Genomic DNA, 22,497 nt, shown 5'->3' on the forward strand with positions numbered 1-22,497 from the left:
TAATTTTTTGAATTGTAAATTGACAAATTATAGTTGTATATGTTTATGGCGTACAAAGTGATGTTATGATTTAAGAATAGAATGTGGAGTTATTAAATCAAGCAAATTAGCATATCCATTCCCTCAAATACTTATTATTTTTTATGGTGAGAACACTTGAAATTTACTCTCTTAGCAATTCTGAAATATACAGTGCATTATTATTTACTATTTTCACTATGCTATGCAATATATCTTCAAGAAAGAAAAATTTATTCCTTCTGTCTAATTGAGGCTTTGTTTCCTTTTGCAGCACTATTCATAATAGCCAAGTTATGAATGAACATATTTTTGTATGATGAAAATATTTCTTTCTTCTTTGAAAAATGGAAAAAAATAGATTCTCATTATGGTAATAATAATTTTAAGCTCATGGATCCTTTTGAATTTTTTTCACCCTTAATAAGGTGTCAGCTTTGTTGTTGTTGTTGTTGTTGTTTTGTTTTGTTTTGTTTTGTTTTACTTTTTTTTGGTTCTTATATTCTGTCCTTATTTCAAAGAGTTCATGGCATTAATCTACACAAAATTGTGTTTTCAAAAAAATAAAGTCTTTATGCTGGGAAACAAAAACTAAATATCTGTATATCTATAGATGAACTCCATAATTGACAACAATTTTTCCTGCCTAAAATGTTATTTTTAAGTCAGTTGTTTAGAACTATAAGCCACATTTTTTCCTTTAGAGACATCTTTGGGTTCTCAGAATAGCCCACGGAAGGTAGCTAATTTACTTAGCAAAGAATGTGAAATGCTGTAGGTTTGCGGCAAATTTTTATTAATCATGATATGATTGTAATAGCAAAAAATTACTGAACAAAATGGGATTTTATAATTTTACCTTTCAGTTATTGTTTGAAGAAAGGCACAGCTAATTACACAAAGATGGGAAAGCTGTTATGAATAGTTATTATGGACATTTTCAAATAATTTATACTGCTCAATTCAGATAATGCAAGATAAAGAATAAAAACAAAATATGAATCATCCCACTAACCAAAAATATCTAATCTTAATATAATGGTGTGTTTATTTCCAAGATTTAAAACATGTTTTTACATTGCACTGTTTTATATCTTTCTTTTTCCAATCATTATATTTTAATAATTTTGATGATTGTCAGCGTAGATTCTTTGTCTAATCTGACTTCAAATCGCAACCCTTTCCTTTCTTTAAAATACATGTGCTAAATTTTGTTTTGTTTGCTTTTACTTGAATAGATTGTAAAAATGAAGCAGAGAAAGGAAAGATAAAGAAACCACGAAGGCAGAGCAAGAATGAGCATGACAGCAAAGGAGAGTTTAGGCAACAGTGTGAGAATTCGAGGGGTCTTTGGAGATAAAAGATGTTTGAGATATGATGAACAGAATTTGAAGCAGTCAACTTTAGAAAAATAGGGATTGTAGTATTAGGATCAAATGAGAATAAGCATCATCTTACCTACCTCATCATTTGGTTGATGACAAAACAAATGTTTAGCAAGTTTAAGGTCTTCTTTGGGGGAAGAGATAGTTTGAGGCAGTACTAGGAAGGGAACCAAGATTTACTAATTCTCAATCCTAATTTCCTTCCTTGAATCTTGGAGATACAGAAAAATGGGAGAGCAAGAGGTGTGCATCATTCCCTTAAGGATTAAAAAGGGAAATGGTGGAAATGAGATGGTGGCTCAACGAATATCCTGATATAAGGATCAGCCAGCGCTGACTGGAGTTCAAAAAAGTTAAGGGAAGAGGAAAGTGGAGCAGAGTAACCCTTACTGGGCGCAGAGAGCTGAAGACTATGTACAAACCATTGTTTGTTTGTTTGTTTGTTTTGTAAGATAATGAGTAGTTTGTTTTTCCTTTTTTTTTTCTTTTTAATTTTTTTATTTCCATAGGTTTTTGGGAAAAAGGTGGCATTTGGTTACATGACTTAAGTTCTTTAGTGGTGATTTGTGAGATTTTGGTGCACCCAGCACCCAAGCAGTATACACTGAACCCAATTTGTAATCCTTTATCCCTCACCTCCTTCCCACCCTTTCCCCTTGAGTCCCCAAAGTCCATTGTGTCATTCTTATGCCTTTGCATCCTCATAGCTTAGCTCCCACTTATGAGTGAGAACATATGATATTTGGTTTTCCATTCCTGAGTTACCTCACTTAGAATAATGGTCTCCAATCCCATCCAGGTTGCTGTGAATGCCATTAATTCATTCCTTTTTATGGCTGAGTAGTATTCTATCACATATATGTACCACAGTTTCTTTATCCACTTGTTGATTAATGGGCATTTGGGTTGGTTCCACATTTTTGCAACTGCGAATTGTACTGCTATAAACATGTGTGTGCAAGTATCTTTTTCATATAATAACTTCTTTTTCTCTGGGTGGATACCCAGTAGTGGGATCTATGGAACAAATAATAGTTCTACTTTTCTTTCTTTAAGGGATCTCCACATTGTTTTCCATAGTGGTTGTACTAGTTTACATTCCCTGTAGAAAGGTTCCCTTTTCACCACATCCATGCCAACATCTACTTTTTTTTGACTTTTTTGATTATGGTCATTATTGCAGGAGTAAGGTGGTATTGCATTGTGGTTTTGATTTGCATTATCCTGATCATTGGTGATGTTGAGCATTTTTTCATATCTTTTTTGGCCATTTGTGTATCTTCTTTTGAGAATTGTCTATTCATGTCCATGGCCCACTTTTTGATGGGATTGTTTGGTTTTTTCTTGCTAATTTGTTTGAGTTTATTGTAGATTCTGGATATTAGCTCTTTGTCAGATGTATAGATTATGAAGATTTTCTCCCACTCTGTGGGTTGTCTGTTTACTCTGCTGACTGTTCCTTTTGCCATGCAAAATAAACAAAAACATAAAGTAAGGGAAGGACACCCTATTCAACAAATGGTGCTGGGATAATTGGCAAGCCACATGTAGGAGAATGAAACTGGATCCTCATCTCTCACCTTATACAAAAATCGATTCAAGATGGATCAAGGACTTAAATCTAAGACCTAAAACTATAAAAATTCTAGAAGATAACATTGGAAAAACCCTTCTAGACATTGGCTTAGGCAAGGATTTCATGACTAAGAACCCAAAAACAAATGCAATAAAAACAAAGATAAATATGTGGGACTTAATGAAATAAACCATGACCTTTAAATGGGTTTTTCTAGCTCAAGAACTACTTGCTCCAGAATTATCAAAATTCTAGAATAAATGCTACAATATATTGTTAACCCATCCATGTAGTAAATGAGAAGACTGTGGAGTTAAGCATTTGCCCATTTGATGTAAGAAGAACTAGCACTTACCATGATCAGTTATACTTATTACATCATTTCTGTCCTTGAAGCAAAGTCCAAGGTATAATTCTAAAATAGTATAAACTTTATATCTTTTGGACATTGGTGTGGGTAAGAGCCTATTGTTCTTGTTATGTTATATCTCAGTGGTCTTGTTTATTCTAGTACAAAGCTGAGAACAGCACCTCCTTCCTTGGGGAAGGAGGGAGAATCAGAGGCTGGAAGATGAAAAATAGAGAGTAAGAGGTTATGGTGAAATACTACAATATTTAAAAAATTTATCAATGACTGTTCTTCATTTTAAAAACAAAAAGCACTGCCCTGAGTTGGAGCTTAGATTTCATTATTTGAATCAATGTCACTTTGCTTAATGCCAAGTGTATTTTGTTTGTTTCTCAACCACTGGACTTCATAGATTTAAAAATGGTTTTTAATTTTTTTTTTGTTTGCTAAGACTCACCTTGACCTTATCCTGTCCCATGGACTTGAAGAACTTTCCGATGGATGTCCAGACCTGTACAATGCAGCTGGAGAGTTGTAAGTGACCACTGTTGAAATGACTCCCTGCTTGTTTTAACCAATGACCTGGTTCTTTTAGTATGTCATTAAAGAGAAAGGACCCTTACAACTCATTCCCTATATACTGACCAAACCCCAACATCCTAATGGAAAGACAAACCAAAGTGTGTGTGTGTATGTGTGTGTGTGTGTGTGTGTGTGCGCGTGCATGTCCGTCATACAAAATCTCATTATCAATACAGCATAGACAACCTTTCAAAGTAAAATGCCAAATAACTTGTCTTTCTCCCCCTGCCCAAAAAATAGCCTGATTTAGTAAGCTTTTCATTGAAATGAAAATGTCTCCTGAGAAAATTAAAATTATTAGTCATTAAATCTTTATAGTGAATCACTCTTTAATCAGAAAATTGAATTTCTTTCCATCTTATGCCCATATAGACCATCACCCCAAAAGGAATTCTGGCAGGAAGGGATAATTGCTTTGAGAACAAGACATAAGGACCTTGGCCAGAGGAGGATGTAAGAATGAGGGGCATGAGATGAGATGGAATAAGATAGAATAAGAGGCATTTCTCTTAGATAAGCAGTGGATACACAAAAGCATGGTGAAGCAAGTAGAAAAAGGCCATCTACTTTGTCCCCTTTATGACCTAACCCTGATGCCACTAAAATCTTTGACACGTGTCACCATAAGTTGCTGATGCCTCCAAGGTAACAGAATTTTCAGTTAAGAGACATGAATTTCTTTCTGGCTTGGTCTATCAGTTTCTCTGTCTGTAAAATGCAGAGAATAATAAGTGCCACTGACCTACATGGACGTTAAGAGATTTAATGAGGCATGGGCAAGGAAATACTTTTAACTTCTTGGTTTAGAAAAATAATATGTGTAAAAAGACTTATCTATTATTTAAAAAGAGGTAGTGACAGGGTTGGTTTCATTCTGATCATCTAAAATCACTATGGATTTCCCTTGAAACATCCCAGAGAAATAAACAAAATGATGAAACCTCTTTATTTTAAGAAGTTGTCATAGATAGAATGAAAATTTCTGATTTAAAATAGGCCTTATGTATTCATTTTTTTCCTTATCGCTCCTTCTCTTGAGAAAAAAGCTGAGAAAAACATTTTCTTACACGATTCCTTCTTTCTGTTTTCTCTACTGCTCCAAAATCTCCCCTGACTCAACCCAACACTTTTATTTTTTCTGTAAAACAGTAGCCATAGCTGTCAACTGATGCTCATCCAAGGCTTAGAAAATTTGAATTAGTAAATAAGCTCAGTCCTGGCATGAATAATGAAATCAAAGAAACATCATGTTTGTCACTAACTTTGGATGTGAAGGGTGGGAATTATTATTTTTTTCCTTTTCTATCCCAATATTACTTTCTTCATCCCCACCTCTTTACCTCTGCTGTCTTCCCCATGCTGGGGCTTCAGGGTGACTGACAAGAACTTTTATTGTGGTGGCCAACGAGAAGCTCACCAGACAAGAACGTGGGGAATTTTGTGAGCTTAGAGCAGTATTTGCTGGAGGTTTCCAAGGTGTACTCATACAGATAGGGTTTGCCATTCTCTTTGTGGACCACCAATGCTTGTATAGGGCCTCTTTGTATCTCCTTGCTTTCCATGTTCTTCTTATTATTATTTTTTTGGCTTTATGTTGAAAAGGTAGTCCAAAGAAACAGGAAAGTAGATTACAATTAAACTTGCCATTGATTTCTGGGTAGCTTTGGTGAGTCACTATCTTGCAGTAAATAAGAATAAGAATCCATAAACTTAAAAAAAAAAAAAAAAAAAACATGCTGAGGATTTTGGCCAGCCAAGACCTCACATAATATCCTCTGACCTCATCACTCTTATTTGAAAAGTTCAAATATTACAAACAAAGGGAAAAGGTAGAGAAATGGTGCATGAAAGAAGAGTAGGCTTCATTTTTAGGGTAGAGAAAGATCCAGAAAAAATTGACAGATGATGACCTAGCTTGGAGACTAAGAGCTAACTTTGGATTACCAAACTGATAACAATTTTACTTTGGATGGTTCAAGTTATATAAAAATATGATCTTTCATAATAGGTAATCTGTTTTACTTCATATTAATAATTGTGATGAGTGGGCCCATTTAGCAAGACACTAGCACAAATGAATATTCTTAATTTGCATATTCCACAATTTCCTCTTAGATTACCTGCCAATAGTCTTCCCCATTTGCTAAAGTAGAAGGACTTTAACATAAGCTTTCTGAATGCAAAGCTAATAGACCCTAGGAGGAGGGCCAAGTCTGTAATGGGAATGTTTTAGGCAGGCCCGTGATTAATTCATTCTCATTTAAAAAAAGAATGGTTTTCATTTAAAGTACTAAGACTGGCACTGTGGATTGGATTGTCTTATTGGATTGCCAAAGCCTCAGCTCTTGCAAGTAAAGACAATCTTCAAAGGATTTTTATGTTTGTTTACTTGTTTGTTCTTCAGAAAGAGTTAGTGAATAAAAAGGCAGAAATCAATAGACTTTTTAGATTCCATTCTTTCATTACACAGAAAAAAAATCCATCCATAAGTAGCTTTCTGTCTTAAATTTCTTTGGCTCCAATGACACAGAGTTGTAGTGATGATTGCAGCTCTTTTATAAAGAATGCTCTTGAATTGACTGAGCATATGCCTGCTTTAGACGGTTTCTTTGTTTGTTTCTTTACATGGGTAGACTTTCAAGCTTTCTTGGAAAGCCATATTCAATTTTCACTATGATTTCTTTACCTCAGTTGGGTACACGATGAATGACCTGATATTTGAGTGGTTAAGTGATGGTCCAGTGCAAGTTGCTGAAGGATTGACCCTGCCCCAGTTTATTTTGAAAGAAGAGAAGGAACTTGGCTACTGTACAAAGCACTACAACACTGGTAAGTTTCTTCTTTTTTTTTTTTTTTTCCAGCTGTTAAACACAAGTGAGCTCCATTTGCAGTTTGGTGTATATCTCATTACTTTAATTGCTGCATATTTACCAGGCAAATAGACCTATGTGGCACAGACCTGATTTGGCTCAAAACTCCCTCAACAGATAAGATTCCTATACTCTCTGGAATAGGTCAGCAAACACAAGAGGTAATTTCTCCAGAACACAGAGAGAAGGAGAGAGGATTTAGGATCTTTTGCTGTTCTCTAGCTGACCATCTGTTGTCGAATGAGTCTGAGGAAAGGTGTAGAAAACCTCATTAGTGGTGCAGAAAACATAAATTCTGGCTCCTTTCTGGCATCCGCTCTTGCCATTGGATGCTTAGGTCAATTTGCACCCACTGTCTTACTGCCTTAGTGCCTTAGTGGAAAAGAGCAACAATAACACATGTCTTTGTAAACCCAGAAATAGAGCTGTTGTGTTCTTCAGTCTTGGACAGCAATAGAAGTTTGGATGAAAGTCAGCTGGCAGGAATTCAGCTGGCTCTAAAGTCATGTGTTACCAGTAGTGCTGACAGACACATGGGGTTGGGGGGCAGGTGGTGGAGGAAGAACTTGAGGTAGATGGTAGCAACAAATAGGCATCCGTTGTTTTCTGGAAGATTTTACCTGTCCAGAAAAGTTGACGGTTTTTCTTAAGAAAAACCATGGTGTTCAATACCATGCAAGCTGATCATGGAGAGACAATCAAGACATGATGGTTTGTCCAGTAACTGGTCTAGGTCCCTTGCTGAGGAAAACAGTTTATGCACACTTGTTCCAGCAGCTAACAGTGATACTTATGAAGTAACCAAAACCTGATTCCAAGGATGTTTTTTTTCTGACTAAGAAGAATTCAACCCTATATCTTGTAATCTGTATGGACTAAGCAAAATTACCTTCTGGAGTTCTAACTCCAAATCAATTAAGGAGAAAAAAATTGGGAAGGGGTAGGAATATCTATCTTTTAAATGTTAAACGTTTTAATACCTTTATATGAACTCCTTTTTACAGGTAAAGAAACACTGTACATAGTTCCTAAGCATATGCTAAATGTCCTGAAGCAATCACCCGGAAGGTTAGGAAATTTTTACAATGACTAGATTATACACTGGCTTATACAAATGTACATTTTTCTCTTGCCATTAATAACACAATGATAAATACACAGTTCTTTAAATACTTTGTAGTTTTATGTAAACTGTACTACTTTGGAGGAAATGGCTTCAACTATTACACAGTGTATGTCATGTGTTACATATTATATGCTATATAGTATATGCTATTAATATATAATATACTATATATTACATATAACCCCACAAAATTTGAATATTTTATTTCCACTGGTCATTTTCTGTCAGTCTTGTAAATTCTGAAGCTCTGTCTAAAACAATCAAGCTGCAGCAAGCACAGATTTTAAAAATTTAATATGCTTTATGGTTTTGGTCCAGTGACTCTTTAGATCACACATTCTCACACTATTATTATCACTATTATTCCACAGTAATTATTTCTATTACTGGTTCAGTTGGAGAAGAGTTGAATTGGTTACGTAGGGTGAACATTTTGTGCAATCTTCCAAATCCATCTGCAGTAGTCTTTTTTTTTTTTTTTTTAAGCAACGTGGGATAATGGAATTGGAAATATAAATTCAGACTGGACTTTAAATGATCATTTCCTCCTTCTAGGAAAGTTTACCTGCATTGAGGTCAAGTTTCATCTGGAACGCCAAATGGGATATTATTTGATCCAGATGTACATCCCAAGCCTGCTTATAGTAATTTTGTCCTGGGTTTCCTTTTGGATAAACATGGATGCAGCCCCTGCCAGGGTCGCACTGGGCATCACCACAGTCTTAACGATGACCACCCAGAGTTCAGGCTCCAGGGCATCTCTGCCAAAGGTAAGAAATCTTGCTTGATAACAGATGGCATGAAAGGTTCCCAAAGGTCTTGTGGGCTGGAGAGTTCTGTGAGGACAGAAATGTTGGCCACCCTACGACACTGTCATAGATATGAATGCACTAAGAGGACAAAAAGCTGAGTTTGAGAGAATCAAGGATCTGGGAACACGGGGAACCCTCAAAATCATATCATTTAGAGGAAAGGGAAATTAGTATTGAGAGGGAAGAGAAATGAGTAGAGGCAGAAACATGGCTTAGAGACTCTAGGAAGCCCTTGAGTGCTTTTGATCTCGGTTGTTTATGAGCCATGAAGCTTGCAAGAATTGAAGTAAGACTGATGCAATTTATGCGTGAAACTATTGCAATTCATATGTTCAGTGAAGTCATTTATAGTCATAAAAATTTGAATTAGGCTCCTGGAAATCACAGAAGAGCCATATCAATGAATATATGTAAGAAATTAATGTACAATATTAGGGTACAGCAATCTGATATATGAAACATTGCTATGCCTTAATTTCCTTTAATGGCTGATATGCTACTATTTTTGAGGGACACAGTTACCCAGAGAAGGAACAGTAGAGTCATCCAAAACGGTGCAAATTCCTAGAACTGTGGCATGGTGACAGAGGAGTGTGGGATCGATATCAGGGACATATAGACACTTTATAGCACCTCAAATAATAATCCACAAGTGGCTGTGTAATCTATTTTTATAAAAAGCAGGCCATCTGCATTTGTAAATATTGCTTAAGCAAGTAATGATGAATGTCCCACTTTTGAAATGCTCTAGCACCTCAGAAGTGTGCCTTTGTGTGTGCTTCCCCATTTCACTGAGTATACTGAGCCATTGGCTTCAATTTTCCAGAATATCAGTTCAATTTAGGATTCAGTGTACATTGTCTCATACTGGTTGAGCAGTCTCTCCAAAATGCATTTCCAGAAAATAATGAAGATGTAATTCCATATTTTTGCTGGCTTGAGTTTATGTTTGGTTGTGCTGAATTTGACATAATGAGAAATGTTAGATCATGTTCCACATTATCTCCCATGTCCAGAAGATAAGATGACATATGGAGGAGGTCTGTGGTTATAATAGAGGTGGGCTGAATACTGGAGAAATATTTACACAACTTATTAAGTCCCATGCCTCCAAAGATAAACATTAGGTTTTATATGGTCATAGAGAAAGGAATAGAGGTATCTCTAATACTTTTTTATCTTCTAGAATAACAAATAGTATAATGTACCTGTATTATTTTTCTATTGGAATACAGATGTCAGAAATACTAACAGCTTTTTTAACCTGTATAATCAAAAATCAATTTTACCTAATAGCACTTTTAATCCACTCTGTGCCCCTCCCAAACAGGTTCATTTGCTTATTTCTTATTAGTTATTAGCTATTGCCGTCACTGCATGCCATGGCATTAAACCTCAGGATGTACAAACATATATTTTACAATTTAATAGACAGCTAAAGTACTGGTGACAAATTGTAAGCATATAATGTCAAAATATAAGACATTTAGCCTCCAACTGCTCATTGCTATGAAAAGAGTAGTCATTTATCTTCAAAATGGGAGTTTGAGTTTTTATAAATTTGTTATTCATTTTATAAAGCTGTTATGATTCTGCATCAGTGGTCAAAACTATTGCTAAATAAATGTTCACTGATCAGGGATCTTTGTATGTAGAGGCAATCAGGAACTCAGATAAACCAAAAGAGAGTATAATCAAAAATCATTTTACACTTGGCTCTGAACTCATGGCGGTTATCCTTTTGCCACCATTAGGTTTATCTTCCTCCGTGTACTTTTCTTATGCTGTTATTAAACATGGTTGGCTTTCAACTGACCATGAGGAAATGTAACTTATGTGGATGATGGTGTGAAACACATGGGATAAAAAGTGAGTCATGGAAAATGAAGAATTGGTCATACAGTTACTTATACATGTACATGCATGTAAATACTCATTTTAATTTATAAACACTGCAATCCCTGACCAGATGCTCCACTGTGGTGATTGTACATTTACTTCAGGGCCTCTTTCAATGCCCCGTACAGAGTACACATGCACATTACAATTTAAAATAAGATGTTTTTTATAGAAAATACAGAAAACATGATTAATGTGAACCAACCATTAAATAACTGTTGTTAAGACTTTGGTGTATTTTCTTTCAGTCTTTTTTCCATGTGCATTTATGGGCAAGCCCACTCACATGCACACACAGAAAATTGAGATCAAACTTTTACACCATATTAGATATTTAGAGTTTTCTTTTTTGCTTTTGTAAGTATGATAATTATAAATACATTTGCATAAGAGTGTAGCCCACTGTGTTCTAGATAACATATATATAGTTTTTAATTTTTAAAAACTTTCAATGGGAAAAAAGAAGGTACTGAGCATGTTTAGAGTGAATGAGGGAAGATCTATGAGAAGATATTTGATGGGATATATGTTCTATGCAGGCAAGAACTTTGTCTTGTTCATTCTGTTAACTTCAACACCTAGAACAGTATGTGGCTTAGACTAGATGACCAATAAATTCTCATTGAATGGATAAATTAATGATCAGCCATGTTCTCCCATGTGAGGCCATGTTGAAGATATTAGGTTGGTGCAAAAGTAATTGTGGCTTTTGTCATTAACAGTAATGGCAAATATCGCAATTACTTTTGTACCAACCTAGTAAATCAGAGTTGAAGCAGAATCCATGGGTGAAAGTTACACAGAAAAGTATTTGAGTTTTAATGCACAGAAGAATCTCATAATAATATTACATGTACTATAAAGGACTGGAATTTCTCTAGAGTACGTCTCCCTTTCCAAAAATTCTCAAGCAGACTTTGCGAAGTTAAGAATATATGAACAAATTTACAAGAAAAAAAACAAACAACCCCATCAAAAAATGGGCAAAGGACAGAACAGACACTTCTCAAAAGAAGAGATTTATGCAACCAACAGACATATGAAAAAATGCTCATCATCACTGGTCATTAGAGAAATGCAAATCAAAACCACAATGAGATACCATCTCATGCCAGTTAGAATGGCGATCATTAAAAAGTCAGGAAACAACAGATGCTAGAGAGGTTGTGGAAAAATAGGAATGCTTTTACACTGTTGGTGGGAGAGTAAATTAGTTCAACCATTGTGGAAGACAGTGTGACAATTCCTCAAGGATCTAGAACTGGAAATACCATTTGACCCAGCGAACCCATTACTGGGCATATAACCAAAGGATTATAAATCATTCTACGATAAAGACACATGCACAGGTATGTTTATTGCAACACTATTCACAATAGCAAAGACTTAGAACCAACCCAAATGTCCATCAATGATAGACTGGATTAAGAAAATGTGGCACATATACACCATGGAATACTACGCAGCCATGAAAAAGGATGAGTTCATATCCTTTGCAGGGACATGGATGAAGCTGGAAACCATCATTCTCAGCAAACTAATACAAGAACAAAAAACCAAACACTGCATGTTCTCACTCACAAGCGGGGGTTGAACAATGAGAATGCATGGACACGGGGAGGGGAACATCACACACTGGGGCCTGTCGGGGGGTGGGGGGGCTAGGCGAGGGATAGCATTAGGAGAAATACCTAGTGTAGATGATGGGTGGATGGGTGCAGCAAACCACCATGGCACGTGTATATCTGTGTAACACAACTGCACATTCTGCACAGGTAACCCAGAACTTAAAGTATAATAATAAAAAAAAAATGAACAAAGACATATTTTGAAACATAGGCCTTGATCTAAATCTTAGAGCCTTTACTTCACTCAACCTCTCTAAGTTTGTTTCATGATTTCTAAAATGAGAACATTGTTATCTACCCCTTAAAAAAATTAAATGAGGATGAGATGAAGCAGTACTTATATAAATTGTTTAGCCCAGTTTTTCTACATCATCGGTATTCATCTCATTCTGGTTATTTTTATTCTTACTGTTCCCTGTCCATGGAGTAGTAGAAAAGACTGTTCCATGGCATGAGAGGTTATATTAGAAAATGCATAAAGGGCCTTATGAATAGAAGATGTCCTGTTCTTTGGATGGCTCACTATTCACTTATAGTTGTACTGTCAATGAGATTAACCAAAGTTTGTCATATGTATGTGTGTACATGACACAATTAGTCCTCCATATCTGCAGGTTCTGCATCTGCAGATTCAATAAACCATGGATTAAAAATATTTTTAAAAAACAAAAAAAGCAAAACAACAATAAAAATAATACAACTAAAATAACCAATACAGCATAACAACTATACAATATTTGCATTGTATTGGGTATTATAAGTAATCTAGAGATGATTTAAAGTATATGGGAGGATGTGCATAGGTTATATGCAAATATTACTCCATTTTATATAAGGGACTTGAGCATCCACAGATTTTCATATTTGCAAAGGTCCTGGAACCAATCCCCTGTGGATACCAAGGGGGCAACTGTGTATGTATGCACAAATACACACGTGTGTGTTTTTTACAGATAGTTGATTAAATGGGTTAAGTTCCAGAGGGTCTGAATAAGATATGAGTCAATTTTTCCCCCACTCACTGCCATTAAATACCCTCACTTGGCTATGTCTTCTCTGCCCCTGGAGGATTCTATAGATTCTCAGTACTATATGCTATGCTATTAGACCTAGAGTGTACAAATGTGTATTTTTCAATTTAATAGACAGCTAAAGTATCAGTGACAAACAGATACTTTAGGATAGTCTATTATCAGACTTTTAAAAAATTATCTAGTCTGAAACAAAACTTCAGTCTCATGTACAATTCAATGCTCTTTTCTTCCCTTGCCGCATGCTCAGGCCTGACTTGTGCTTTGAAAATGTACAGCGATGTGGAGCACATTGTCTGTTCCTTCACAGTTCCTCCCCTGTATTTCCAACTTTTTTCCTCACTCATGTTGCTGACTTCACCATTGTTGAGGGCTGAGAGTAATGGGAAAGATGGAGGAAAGTCACATGTGACTGACGCTGTGGTATACTATTAGTGCCTTCTCTAATGGCAAGCCCCCAAATGCTGGATTTCTTGTGAGGTGAACTTGAGTTCTTTGGAGTTCCCAGGGCATCCCACATACTACACCGTTTCCAGATGAATAATGTACTCTCTGGGTGATGTCTTAACATCTCCCCTTAGCTATCACCTCCTAGCAGCATATCCCATACAACTTCTTACTCCTCAGGTCCCCTTCCTCAATAAGATAGCCCTCCTGGTTGATGTGTTTTCCAGATGACTCACATTTGGCTAACTTCCACACCATTTATTAGGCTCACTAAGAACTTGTGCATTATTGCCTTGCTAAATGACAGAAATGCAACTTAACCAACTGCTAATCTTTCTGCTTTCACCCTGCTATCATGGGTATTCCACCTAACCTACTGCCTTCAAAATTCATTCAGGTAAGAAAGATATTGGTGTTCACTTTTTCACATAAAACCCAAATACTAAAGACAAATGAGAGATTCTCTTAAGAACTCTGATCCAGGGGCATCTTGCTGGAATTTCAGCAGCTTACCAAATGTATGGCATATGGAAGAGATACCAGTCTCTTCTCTTACAGGGGTGGGTATAAACCACCTTCTGTCCATCTTTAGGAGAACAGGGAGAATGCCACAGCACTGTCAACATCCACAAATTCCATTACTTCAATTAATGTTTTCAAATGTCTGGTTCTCTGTAATAATACAGGGTGTTGGGTATGAGAGTCTCTAGACAGCATTTTCTGTCTTCTAGAAAGTACTGTATCCGGCATGTATATGTGCAGCGTCTCCCTTTAGTGTAAGGCTTTAGTAAAAATGCTGAGGCAATAAGAATATCCTGTTCCCATACTGTTACACATATAAATATACACTCTTAATTTTAGACTTTTATCCCTATGAGGGCAAGGACTTCATTGCTCTTGGAAATGTTCGTGTACCCACCCCTCAGCATAACACCTGGTTCACAGTAGGTGCTCAGTAAAGAGTAAATCAGTGAATAAATGAACAGTGTTGAAAATACTTGTAATCAAGGGTATTCCCAGTATAATTCAATTGATGATTCATCCATCCATTTATTTACTCAGCTAACACTTATCGAATGTTTTATCTGTGCCATGCATTCTTCTAGGGGTCAAAGATAAAACACAGCCCCTACCCTCAGGGGCTTGTAATCTGCTAGGCCAGAGATAGGCATTTGGAATGGTGATTATTTAACAACGGAGGATAGAAAGATATATGAAGTAGGATGCCTAAACCTATTAAGTGGAGGAGGGAGGAATGGGTGGGTGAAGAAGGGAGAGAAGAGGGGGGGAAGGAGCAAAGGAAGTAGAGAGAGCAGGAGCAGACCTAGGAAAATGTCCTGAAGGAGGAAGCCTGAGCTGAATCTACGAGGCATATTAAGTAGGTGAAGTAGGAGGAGGTAAAGGGCATTCCAGGCAATGAGGACCTTCTACTCATAATATTTGGGCTACACTTTTAAAATAAGGCTTTCTAGAAAAAAATCTGGGCACATTTCAAACATGCTTCACACATTTTAAACACGTTTCAAGTAAGAAACTTGTGTTTATTGATTCCAAGTTAATTTCCTATCTTCCTGCCAACCAATACTTTTTGTGTTTTTGTTCTTGATTTTTTGTTTTTCAGAAGTTCAATCCCTTCTCTAAATACAGGAAAATCAAATACCAGCATGATATGTGTTTCATCGGTATCTTTCCCTTTGAAGCTATAAAATTGGTTTTTAAACATACATCTCTGCCAACCCCCAAGAAGCTATTGTGCTGGCAATACTTCTTTTAACCGTTTAGAGCATAAAGCCTCTAGTGGCAGACTAAAGGCTGCATGTTGTCTTTCCCATCCTCAGAAAAGTATGAGGATGAATTGAATGGAAGATGGAAGACTGAGACATCAGGCGGGCTTTGCACATGGCAAAATAAGATTAAACGATTATTTTCCTTTACTCCATGTTTGTTATCATAGCTAGATGATTTACAGCCACTCCTAAGTGTGTCTTGAGTCCTCATTTGTGGCTGAAGCCCAGAGACTATAGAAGTGAAAGCAAACACTGGGATAGCTAGAATGACCTAGGTGTGCAGATGAGTCTGACAGGTCCAGAACTGTCTCTTTGAAGCAAGGATCCAGAGGCATTGTCTTTCGCCATTATTAACTGGGATGGCCTATTTCCTATATAAGGAAATTTCTCCTTACTTTTCAGCCATCTGGTCAACTAAGACCAGCTGGACCATTTCAAGCAGCTGACAAACCCAGGACATGCTTGGAATTTAAAACGAAAGAGGCCATACATAGTTTTGCCACATTTGGTCTTGCTTTAGTCCCCCTACCAGAATGCTTCTAACTAGAGACTGCAGTAAGAGAACTACGAAAACAGTAAGACTGATACCTGTAGGAGTTTTTAAAGATTTGTTTGGATATCTGTTTTAGCTCTAAAAAATAAAGATGATTGCTCCTTGAATCAGGTATATCCCCAGCTAATTTAAATGACTTTCCCAGTATTTCTGAAAGAAGTTGGAAACAATTATCTTTTGTACATAATCAGGATCTTATGAAGTTCTTTGATAAAGATTAAAAAGTAAGAAAGCCAAGCAAATTGATCTGCAGGCCTGCTTGCTTTAAAGCCAGATGTCTGCATATGTAGGAGACTTCATAAACTTTCCCTCCTGACATTTCCCAAGCCACAGCAAATTGAAGAGTCGTTGATGTAGTGAGTGTGTGAAAAAAATATGCAAAGAGATGACACGTGAGAATTCTCTGGGGAGAGAGCTGAAGCACCATTGGTACTTTAGTTTAAGAATGTTGTTGGCAGCCTTTGCAGGGAAGCTGACAGTGAGAGAAGCTATCCCAGGTAGGCTTTTGCTCAAGTCCTGGTGAGGCTCGTAAGCCTTTGGGGATGGCATATGGAAATTCAGGATTATTTTGAACTCTTTCTCTTTCCATTTCACTAAAATGGGTAACTATGGGTCCAAATGGCTTGGGTTCTTATAAACACCACACAGTGAGGAAAAAAATGAACTACTGTGGAGCATGCAACACAGTGTCAGGCACTATGTTATAATACATGATCACATCACAGACAAGAAGAAACAGAACTTCTGTCCTTAAGAAGACATAAACATAAAATAGAAGATTATAATTCAGTGCAGTAAAGGCAGATTTTTTTACAAAATGGCTATAATAATTTCCCTCCCTGTGTCTACACCCTTGGGTAATAGCTTCCTCTTACATTGACTGTAAACTTGACCATGTGACTTGTCCTGGTCAATGGGACAATGGCAAATGTAGCAAAACTAGAGGCTTAAAAAATGCTTGCATATTGAAGCTAGCGCTCTCCTGCTACTCTTGGGATGCTGTGACCACTACTATGTGACTAAGACCAGGCTAACCTGTTTTTTTTTTTTCTTTTTTCCTTTTTTTATTATTATTATTATTTTGTTATTATTATTATACTTTAAGTTTTAGGGTACATGTGCACAATGTGCAGGTTAGTTACATATGTATACATGTGCCACGCTGGTGTGCTGCACCCATTAACTCGTCATTTAGCATTAGGTATATCTCCTAATGCTATCCCTCCCCCCTCCCCCCACCCCACAACAGTCCCCAGAGTGTGATGTTCCCCTTCCTGTAGTGGAACAGGCTAACCTGTTGAGTGATAAGAGACACGTGGCCCAGTTATTTCAACCACCAGGTGAGGCCATGCAAACACATGAGGGTGTCCAGCCACTGCCATGTGGAACAGAGATGATCCATCCCAGATGAGCCCAGCCCAAATAGGTGAACCATAGAATGGTGAACAAATAAATAGCTGTCATTTTAAGCTACTACATCTTGGGGTAGTTTGTTACACAGCAAAAGTTATGGCTGCTAAGAAGGATCCTTGATCTAGTCTGGAACTTCCTGGAAGAAGGGACATGAGGAAGCAGAACCTGAACTAAATTTTTTTGAAAATAGATGAAGTTTTTATTTGGACACAAATTCTTACCACCACCATGTTTTAAATAAAATGACTGATATTAACTTTAGTGTCCTTGGAACAAGTCTATAATAAGAATATAGGATAAGAATATAAGAATATCGCCATTTAGTCTGGTGATGTTCTTTCTAATTTTGAAACCACTCTTAAAATTTACTATTTCTTCCAGGAAGCTTTCTCAAATTCTTTGGGAAAGTTTCCTCATAGCTTTCCATAAGAAGAAGCCCCAATTAGGCAATTGTTGTGTGCCTACCTCTCTTTATAAAATATCTCTCATGGCCCAGGAAGGAGCAGGATGCTGATGATAAACACACCAATTTGAGCACTCACTAACAATTGGGCAAGCTTTCCATTTTTGTACATATCCTTATACTAAATATGCTTATTTCATGAGACGGAATTATGTTTTGTATACATGCATGATAATGTAGTCATTTATGTAAAGGGTATTATGTTTATGAATTAAACATAGATATAGTATGGTAATGTTGTTTATGTAAAGGGCATTATGCTTATGAATTAAAATAAACATAGATATAGCATAATAAGGAATATTAGAAAGCTTTCAGCTGATGCATTAATTTTCTGTTGCTGTATAACAAACTTTGCTACTTAAAATACCCATTTATTAGCTTGTAATTCTGTAAGTCAAAAGTCTGGCTTAGCATGACTGGGTTCTCTGCCCAGGGTCTTATAAGGCTGAAATCAAAGTGTCAGCTGGGATGAGGTTTTCTTTGGAGGTTCTGAAGCAAAATATGTTTCCAAGATCATTTTTGTTGCTGGCCGAATTCAGCTCCTTGCAGCAGTAGAGATGAGGCCCCTGTTCCTTGCTGCTGGCTGTTAGCCAGGGGCTGCTCTTAGTTTCTAGAGGTTATACACATTTCTTTACACGACTGTACACATTTCATTACACGTGGTGCCTTCCATTTTCAAGTCAGCAACAGCACATTAATTCCTTCGTATATTTCAAATCTTTGACTTCCTCTATACCCAGATTTAAAGGGCTTGTTAATTAGATCAGACACACCTAATAATCTCTGTATTTTAAGGTCAACTAATTTGGGATCTTAATTATATCTGTAAAACCCCTCCATAACAGTCTCTAGATCAGTGTTTGATGGAATAACTAGCAGGATTATGCACAGCCAGGACTGGAAATCTTGGGGGCTTGGGATTTAGAATTCTCCCTACCACACCTTTGTACTGGAATATTCTTTGGATAGTATCCCTGATTCCATTTTGCCTTCTATACTGTATTTTCAACACAACAGCCAGAAAAGTCCTATTTAGCACCTCCCTGTTGAACATCTTCCCGTAGCTCCCTGTTGAACATCTTCCCATAGCTCCCCATCCCACTCAGAGCAAAAGCCAGTGTCCTCACTATGGTGAACAATGTCATTCATAATCTATCCCCTATTTCCTCTTTATCTCATATCCCACTAACCTACCCCCTAGCTCACTGCTTCAGGCACACTGACCTTCTTGCTGTTTCCCAAATATAGAGGGCATGTGCTCTGGGCCACTGCAATGATTGTTTTCTGTGACTGGAATGTTCTGCCCTCAGATAGCCACTTGACTACCTTCTCTACCTTCTCCAAATCTTTATTCAAATCTTATCTTCTCAGCAAAGCCTGGTCATTACCACTCTGACCTAGGCTGTCATCAATACCCTGACCTGATTCAACTTTCTAAAAGTACTGTGTTTCCCCACAGTACTTTATTACCTTACGGCAACACTATCATTTTTATCGAACTCTATTATGGATTATGTTTATTGTATATTATCTGTTTCCCTTAGCTTGATTATAAGCTCCATGAAGGCAAGGTTCTTTATCTGGCTGGCTCCCTTCAATAGCATCTAGCTCACAGTATATGCTCAATAAATATTTGTTGATTGAATAATGAATGAGCATCTACATCTCTAGAGTTGGGTCATTAAGAACTATCCAACTAACCTTTATCTAAGGTATGAAAAGAATAAAAGGGAACCTACCTAGCCAGGGTCCCCCCCCTTTTTTTTTTACTGGTTATTCTTTACCACAGAGAATCCTGCTACATATAGTATGTTATTCTAATATAATAACATTTTATAAGTTTCACTTCTCTGATAGTATCAAGTAGTGTTATATATTTCTTTTTCTTTGATATATATTTCTTACAGAGTAATCTAATCAAAGATATAATAATAAAATAAAATAGTGGTTTAGATAAGAGGGCATTAAGACAGACTATTTTTACCTCAGCTTTGCTCCCTCAGCACTGTCACAACTAATTTGGGGGTTTCTCGGTGTGCTGACGCAAGCCTCCATTGTCCCTTCTCGCTTCTCCAGTTTTTTAGGATGCAGGCTTATTCTCTGAATTCTGATAAAGGTGTCTAAAGATATTCTCATCTGGGCTTTATACAGCAGCTCTGGACCAAAGGTACAGCCCCACACTCTTCCGCAGGAGCCCAAATGCCAGAAAATTAGCACCTTTTTCTTTATCTAGCAAGAACTGAGTAAGGTTTTATTTTCCTTAATCTTAAGGTGTCATTAAAGACTATCTGTGCATTTGAATCTAAGGATTGCTTTGGACTTCATCTAGGACTTAAGAGGCCATGAACTCCAATCTGAAACAAACTACAAACTAAAGCAAACCATTTTCCATACTTCATCACAAAATGGGGACTGGGACTCCAGTTTGCTTTCCAAAAATGACTATACCTTAAAGAAACTGGAATATCAAATATATTCCAAATTACACATGGATTGGTCTCATAAAATCTTAGACTTCTGCGTTAGTAGAGCATGGGGCCTCAGCAATCTTGTTAGAGATGAGAAAACTGATGTTGATGAAGATTAATCCACTTTGCAAGAGCCACTTGAAGTAGATGTCACTTCTTACATGAACCCCTTATGGTTTGCCATTAAGTGTAAATGGCCTCTCTTCCTTACTTCCAGGACACTTTCTTGCTTCCATGCCACTTTCAATCATTGCATTCTGACATGGTGCTTAGTGATCAGGGCCCATGTGTACTTGCTCTAACAAACTGTACTATAAATTCCTTTTGGAGAAGGCCATATGTAGTTCAACTTTGCATGACCCATATGACTTAAACAGAAGAGCCCGTTAGTAGTTATTATGGAAGTATTGTAAAGAGACATTGTTCAGTGGCTCCTGATTCTCTGTGATCAAGGTAAGAATTAGTGTTGGAGTTTGTCTTAATAAGGAAGGGTCTCTAAAGCAGGGACCTCAAACTTTGCTACACATTAGAATCAGTTGAGGAGATTTCACAGGTTTCCCAGACCCTACCACAAATTAAACCAAACTATCTGGGCATAGGGTCCAGACATCAGCATTTTTTTTAAACTAAAAGTTTGTTCTGATTACTTGTTCTTTTTTTTTTTTTTAACACTTTAAGTTCTACAGTACATGTGCACAATGTGCAGGTTTGTTACATATTTATACATGTGCCATGTTGGTGTGCTGCACCCATTAACTCGTCATTTACATTAGGTATTTCCCCGAATGCTATCCCTCCACCTGCCCCCCAGCCCCCGACAGGCCCCGGTGTGTGATGTTCTCCATCCTGTGTCCAGGTGTTCTCATTGTTCAATTCCCACCTATGAGTGAGAACATGTGGTGTTTGGTTTTCTTTCCTTATGATACTTTGCTCAGAATGATGGTTTCCAGCTTCATCCATGTCCCCACAAAGGAAATGAACTCATTCCTTTTTTATGGCTGCATAGTATTCCATGGTGTATATGTGCCACATTTTCTTAATCCAATCTATCATTAGTGGACATTTGGGTTGGTTGCAAGTCTTTGCTATTGTGAATAATGCTGCAATAAACATACGTGTGCATGTGTCTTTATAGCAGCATGATTTATAATCCTTTGGGTATATACCCAGTAATGGGATGGCTGGGTCAAATGGTATTTCTAGTTCTAGATCCTTGAGGAATCGCCACATTGTCTTCCACAATAGCTGTACTAGTTTACGCTCCCACCAACAGTGTAAAAGTGTTCCTGTTTCTCCACATCCTCTCCAGCGCCTGTTTTTTCCTGACTTTTTAATGATCGCCATTCTAACTGGTGTGAGATGGTATCTCATTGTGGTTTTGATTTGCATTTCTCTGATGGCCAGTGATGATGAGCATTTTTTCATGTGTCTTTTGGCTGCATAAATGTCTTCTTTTGAGAAGTGTCTGTTCATATCCTTCGCCCACTTGTTGATGGGGTTGTTTGATTTTTTTCTTGTAAATTTGCTTAAGTTTTTTGTAGATTCTGGATATTAGAACTTTGTCAGATGGGTACATTGCAAAAATTTTCTCCCATTCTGTAGGTTTCCTGTTCACTCTGATAGTAGTTTCTTTTGCTGTACAGAAGCTCTTTAGTTTAATTAGATCCCATTTGTCAATTTTGGCTTTTGTTGCCATTGCTTTTGGTGTTTTAGGCATGAAGTCCTTGCCCATGCCTATGTCCTGAATGGTAATGCCTAGGTCTTCTTCTAGGGTTTTCATGGTTTTAGGTCTAACGTTTAAGTCTTTAATCCATCTTGAATTAATTTTTGTATAAGGTGTAAGGAAGGGATCCAGTTTCAGCTTTCTACATATGGCTAGCCAGTTTTCTCAGCACCATTTATTAAATAGGGAATCCTTTCCCCATTTCTTGTTCTCGTTAGATTTGTCAAAGATCAGCTGGTTATAGATGTGTGGTATTATTTCTGAGGGCTCTGTTCTGTTCCATTGGTCTATATATCTGTTTTAGTACCAGTACCATGCTGTTTTGGTTACTGTAGCCTTGTAGTATAGGTTGAAGTCAGGTAGT

The 22,497-nt window shown here is 37.0% G+C and overlaps 1 protein-coding gene across 3 annotated transcripts in view; it reads left to right on the plus strand.

Annotated features, from left to right (window-relative positions):
• The window catches only part of GLRA2 (glycine receptor alpha 2), a 299,238-nt gene that overhangs the window by 154,958 nt on the left and 121,783 nt on the right, over positions 1-22,497 (plus strand). For all 3 annotated transcript variants that reach the window (XM_054544349.2, XM_009234599.4, XM_002831396.5), the window contains 3 exons: positions 3,780-3,862; positions 6,602-6,739; positions 8,462-8,676. In XM_054544349.2, coding sequence (XP_054400324.1) covers positions 3,780-3,862; positions 6,602-6,739; positions 8,462-8,676 — 436 coding nt within the window. The remainder of the gene's footprint in view (positions 1-3,779; positions 3,863-6,601; positions 6,740-8,461; positions 8,677-22,497) is intronic.

The sequence above is a fragment of the Pongo abelii genome, chromosome X (genome assembly GCF_028885655.2).
Source record: "Pongo abelii isolate AG06213 chromosome X, NHGRI_mPonAbe1-v2.0_pri, whole genome shotgun sequence".
NCBI classification, from domain to species: Eukaryota; Metazoa; Chordata; class Mammalia; order Primates; family Hominidae; genus Pongo; species Pongo abelii.